The 6,000-nt window shown below is 38.3% G+C and overlaps 1 protein-coding gene across 1 annotated transcript in view; it reads left to right on the forward strand.

Annotated features, from left to right (window-relative positions):
• Positions 1-5,483, forward strand: part of otop1 (otopetrin 1) — a 28,900-nt gene extending 23,417 nt beyond the window's left edge. The window contains exon 7 of the mRNA XM_067991454.1: positions 4,579-5,483. Within this exon, the coding sequence (XP_067847555.1) occupies positions 4,579-4,749 (171 nt within the window). The 3' untranslated portion in view covers positions 4,750-5,483. The remainder of the gene's footprint in view (positions 1-4,578) is intronic.
• The last annotated feature ends 517 nt before the right edge of the window (positions 5,484-6,000 follow it).

Below are 6,000 nucleotides of genomic sequence, written 5' to 3' on the forward strand. Positions count from 1 at the left end.
CCGCAAGGTAGAGATCTATTTGCCAAACAACAATAGCTCTGCCCTTGTCAGCAGGTTTAATGACAATGTCAGGGTTGGACCTGAGAGAACGGAGTGCTGTGAGTTCAGAGGGAGGTAGGTTAGAGTGAGTGAGGGGAGTAGAAAAATTGAGACGGCCGATGTCACATCGGCAGTTCCCAATGAAAAGATCAAGAGAGGATAAGAGGCCAGATGGAGGGGTCCTGGTGAAACGAGAATTCTGAAGGCAGGAGATAGGGTCCGCTGTGGGCACGGAGACGAAGGCGACAGAAGAAGAGCTCAGCATCGTGTCGAGCTCGAAATTCATTGAGGTGGGGGGCATAAGGGGATGAAACTGAGGCCTTTGTTGATGACTGATGGTTTGGGGTCAGAGAGGGGACAGTCAGAGGGGATAGTGAAAACACGACAAAGGGTGAGATTGGAGGGAGGGATGGGGTCAGAGGAAAGTGAAGGGGAAGAAGGATCAGGAGGGGCGTTGGTATCTAAGAGTTGTTGAAGCTTGCGGTCCTTGATACCTGAAAGGAAGAAAAAAAGCTTTTTGTTAAAGTGCCGGATGAGGCGAAGGAAGAAATGGAATCGCGGAACAGGACAATCTGAAGTAGAGTGAGCCGGTGTTGCTGAAGAGAGAGGTCGAGAGTGTGCATGTGGCAGTGCATGGCGTTGAGCCTGGATCTCAGGAATCGGCAAGAGCAGTGATTTAAGGAGCGCTGAATATTGGAACCTCGACAATGTTTCAAAAATTGTGCCTAATTATTTTTTTAATTGGGGCCGATTATAAGTAATGAAGCTGATACATATGTAGGCTTCGAAATATCAGAATCTCTTCAATGTTAGTAAAATTGTGGCTTCCTTGTTCATTGAAAAATTGGTGACACCCCCCGAGATACTTTTCCAATCCTCCCACTGGGGTACTTTCCCCCCATCCTGATACATTTCAGACCTCCCGTACAGAGTTATTTTGCAATTCCCCAATCCCCACTGAGGTACCTTTGTTACTCCCCCACTGCCATTGAGGAAGAGTTATCCCCTTTCCCTCATCCTCTCCTATCTCTTTCTGCTTCCCTCCTCCTTCCCCCTTGTCCTCCCTCCCCTACTCCTCCTTTTAATAAGAAACAACCAGTGTGGGTCTACAAGTGGAAGATCCTGCTTAACAAACCTTCTTAACTTTTTTCAGGATGTTACAGATAAATTAGGTAACAACACTCCATATGATATGTTTTTACTGTGACAAAATGTTTGACAACATTTCACATGAAAGGTGTCTAATTGAACCCAAAATAGCATGAATCCAAGATAACACATGTGAATGGATAAGAAGTTGGATTTTTTAAAAAAAGAAACAGAATATTGGTGAGAGGTGCAGTGTCAGGCTGGAAATGGTGTTCAGTGGAATCCCACAAGGGTCCGTGTTTGGATCCCTATAGTTTCTAATCTTCATGAATGATCTAGATTTGGAAACCAACTATATATAAGCTCATCAATTATCAAGATATCACCTGTGGCTCAGTGGAGCACTCCCATCTCTGGGTCAGAAGGTTGTGGGTTCAAGACCCACTCCAGAGACTTGAGCACAAATTCAGTGCAGTACTCGGGGATTGCTGCACTGTCAGAGGTGCTGTCTTTCAGATGACTCGTTAAACTGAGGCCCTGTCTGCCCTCTCAGGTGGATGTAAAAGATCCCATGGCCATATTCAAAGAAGAGCAGGGGAGTTCTTCCCAGTGCCCTGGCCAATATTTATCCCTCAACCAACATCACTAAAACAGATAATTTGGTCATTATCTGTTGCTGTCTGTAAGATCTTGCAAATTGGTTGCCATGTTTCCCTACATTACAACAGTGCAAACTTCGAAAGTACAGCATTGGCTGTAAAGCACTTTGGGACGTCTTGAGGTTGTGGAAGGCGCTATATAACTGCAAGTTCTTTCATTCTTCCCTATTATGTTCATAGCACAAAAATAAGGAGACAAGTCGAGACAAAGGGTGCAACAAAAGACTTACAAAAGGTGTTAGATTGGTTATATAATTGGACAAACAATAAAATCTCAAACAATAAAATCTAACTGATAAATGTAAAATATATAAGGATCAAAAAAAGTTGGATATATGTATGAAATAAATGGAATTGAATTAGCAGATTGAGATTTAGAAAGGGACTTGAGGGTAGTAATAGACACATCACATTCAATGTGCAGCCAATGGAGCAATTCAATTAAAAAAGCTGACAGAATGCTTGGATATATAGCCACAATGATGGAATATATAAATCTACAGTTATGCTAAGGCTTTATAATGCACAAGCAAGACCACACTTAGTATTTTGTTTTCAGTTTTGGTCACTCAGCCACCAAAAAAGATATTCTTACATTAGAACAAGTACAGATGAACAATAAAACTAATTCCAGATGTAAATGAGATTGAGCTATAAGGAAAAATTAGGAAAGCTGAAACTTTACATCCTAGAAAAAAGGAAGTTGAGGGGGATCTTATTGAAGTATATCAATATTAAATGGCACAGATAAGGTAAACTCAAATTATTATGTACAAGCTTACCAAGAAATTGGGACTAAGGTATATAATTGGGAGTTCGTGAACACAAATTTGAAACAAATACCAGGAAACCTCTTTAGTCAGAGTGATAAACACTTTGAATAATCTAGCAAGCAAGGGAATAGGGGCAAAAATATTGAGGTATTAAAATACAATTAGATGCCATGATGGCAGAGCTGATGTGCTAGAGGGATAAACGTTGATGAGCCAAATGGCCTTTTCTTATCCCTGACTTTCGTTATGCTGTTAAGTTTTTTATGTTCTTAACTTTCGAACATTATGAGCACTTACAATATGTCACAAACAATGTTAGCAATTTAATGAGTAACTGGGTTCAAAAGATTAAAGAAACTACATCTGAAGCTGGATACATTTATATATTATTTTTAAAAATTGTATGGCATACACTTACTGTTCAGAAACCTTTTTTCCTGTTGTCATGATTCTTGATCAGGTTTTTATGTCAACATTTACCATTGTAAATTGCTGTGTCAACATCTCACATTCAATCTTGCTATGTCAACTGTCACAATGTAGTTACAGGCTTTGGCCACCAGGTGATCTTGTGAAGGGAGATTCTGAAGTGTCTTTCCCAAATCTGTCACCATCTTGTATCTGTAAAAAAAACCTTCATATTCATCGACTGACTGTGGGCAACATGATGGGCGATTTAGTAGTTCCTTTTGAATAAACCAATTTGAGTTGCAAAATTAATCATTTAAGACAGACAAATGGCATGCAAAAATGTGAACTAAGGATTATTAAGCTTTTGAATAGTAACACTAATCATCTTTAGAAATAACAGAACCATTAATAACCTCGTTGAGTTATATTGGTAAAGGATAGGTTTTATTGATGAAGTATGTTATTAATGCAAAACATACATTTGCTAGTGTTTACCAATGTTATGGCCAGTAGTTCCATAACATAAGTGGAGGTTATCATAGGAACATAGGAACAGGAGTAGGCCATCCAGCTCCTTGAGCCTTTTCAGCCATTCAATTAGATCATGGCTAATCAGTATCTTAACTTCACCTACTCGCCTCGGCTCTGTAACCCTCAATACCCTTGTCTAACAAAAATCTATCCATCTCAGTTTTGAAATTTTTAATTCACCTAGCCTCAACAACTTTTTGGGGGAGAGAGTTCCAGATTTCCACTACCCATTGTTGAAGAAGTGCTTCCTGACATCGCCGCTGAACGGCTTAGCTCTAATTTTAAGGTTATACCCCCTTGTTCTGGACTCCCCCACCACAGGAAATCATTTCCCTCTATCTACCCTATCAACTCCTTTAATAATCTTAAACATCAATTACATCACCCCTATATCTTCTATACTCAAGGGAATACAAGCCTAGTCTATGCAACCTAGCCTCGTAATTTAACCCTTTCAGCCCCAGTATCATTTTGGTGAATCTGCGCTGCACCCCTTCCAAGGCCGATATATCCTTCCTGAGGTGTGGTGCCCAGAACCGAATGCAGTACTCTAAATGGGGTTTAACCAGAGCTTTATATAGCAGTAATATAACTTCCACTCCTTTGTATTCCAGCCCCCTTGAGCTAACGGCCAACATTCCATCAGCCTTTTAAATTATTTTTTGGACCTGTCCACTGGCTTTTAGTGATTTTTGTACTTGGACCCCTAAATCTCTCTGCTCTTCCACAGTTCGTAGCTTCTTGCCATTTAGAAAATACTCTGATCTATCTTTCTTAGGTCCAAAGTGGATGACCTCACATTTCCCCATGTTGAACTCCAACCTATCAATAACACCCTGAGCCAAATACTGAGGTATAAAGCTGTAATCAGCAATTCAGCTACATATAGAAGATGTAAAATACAGTAGTACAGATACTAAGCCCATTGGAGGCCAAAAAAGACTTGTGCTAAGTTAATCTTTTTGGTATGTTGCATGTTGGCATTACTCTAAAGATTCTGTTTGTGAGTAAATAGCTACCTGATAATGGCAATTAGTAATCCACCTGATTCTAAATTGTTTCTTTTCTTTTTAAAGTTTTGGATACTTCCAGCTTTTGGAGCTCGGCCCCAGTTTGACAATGGTTTGGAAGAAAATGTTTATGGCTTTGAAACGTGGATTCTAATCGTAAATCTTGCAATGCCTTTTGCTATTTTCTACCGCATGCATGCATCTGCATCACTTTTTGAGGTGTTCTGTGTAACTTAACCAATGTTTTAACTAGTTTTAATAAAAGGCACCTATTTGTGAGCTGATACATAAGAGAAGCTATATTAATGGATTTGATTTTGTTGTACCTGAATGTGGAATGGGCATTGTCTGAAAGTCCATATTTTTAACTTTCTACTATGATGCATGTACAGGAATGTATTATATTTGCTATTATATAATAGTAAATCATATTTTTCAATATTAAATGGGTACTATTGGGTTGCATTTAACATTTGCACACAAAGCTTGTGACATTGTTCTGTATATCTGTTAGAAATAAGATGATGCATTCTTGCAGAATTTGTATAGCCCTCTTTACTGTAGTAATGTTATGATGCTACACAACCTTGTTTCAGTTAAATGCCACCAACACACTATAGTAATCCTTCTCACATGCATAACTTGATTTGTGTCTAAGCATTAACCACAGTTCATATTAGCATTGTATATCTAGGTCTTTATAAAGTTCATATAAATCCCCATATCATATTGAAAATGAAAACTGACACAGTTGACATGTTACAAATTGATAAATAGTAGTAAATGCTGTGACACACACTAATACTAGTTGGTCTCTAAACAATAGTTTCATATTTATTGTTAATGTTTTGGATTATATTGACCTCAGAAAAAAAATAATACTTTAGACAATGTTAGCTTCAAAATACCTTCCAAAAATGTATTTAATTGCATATACACTGGATAAAGATAGTTGCTGTTTTTAAGTTATTTTAGTTTATATACTGTATATGTGAAAGATTATGTCAATATGATGTAAGGATAATGTAGCATTTATAAAATTCCTTGTGTCTTTTTATTGTAGTTTATTTTATATATAATGTGCTTTCAGTAAATGAAAATGAGCAGGGTGAAGAAATGACACTATGATCAGTAATACAGTTTTAAAGGAAAAGTTACACTTGATTACAGCTTGTAATGGATAACTTATTAAACATGTATCGCAAGGAGGATCAGCCTCGCTTTGTCTGCAGAGACTTTTGCAAGCAAAAGAATTAGATATTTCTATATGTTTAGGTATATTGCAACACTAAGACTCCTACATTAATTCTTTAGCATTGAATAATAATGATTCATTTGTGGGATATGGACATTACTGGCAAGGCCGCTATTTATTACCCATCCCCAGTTGTGCCTGAGACGGTGTTGGTGGGCATTCTTTAGTCCACGTGGTGAAGGTACTCCCACAATGCTGTTAGGTAGGGAGTTCCAGGGGTTTGACCCAGCGAT

Source organism: Heptranchias perlo, chromosome 1 (assembly GCF_035084215.1).
Source record: "Heptranchias perlo isolate sHepPer1 chromosome 1, sHepPer1.hap1, whole genome shotgun sequence".
Classification (NCBI taxonomy): Eukaryota; Metazoa; Chordata; class Chondrichthyes; order Hexanchiformes; family Hexanchidae; genus Heptranchias; species Heptranchias perlo.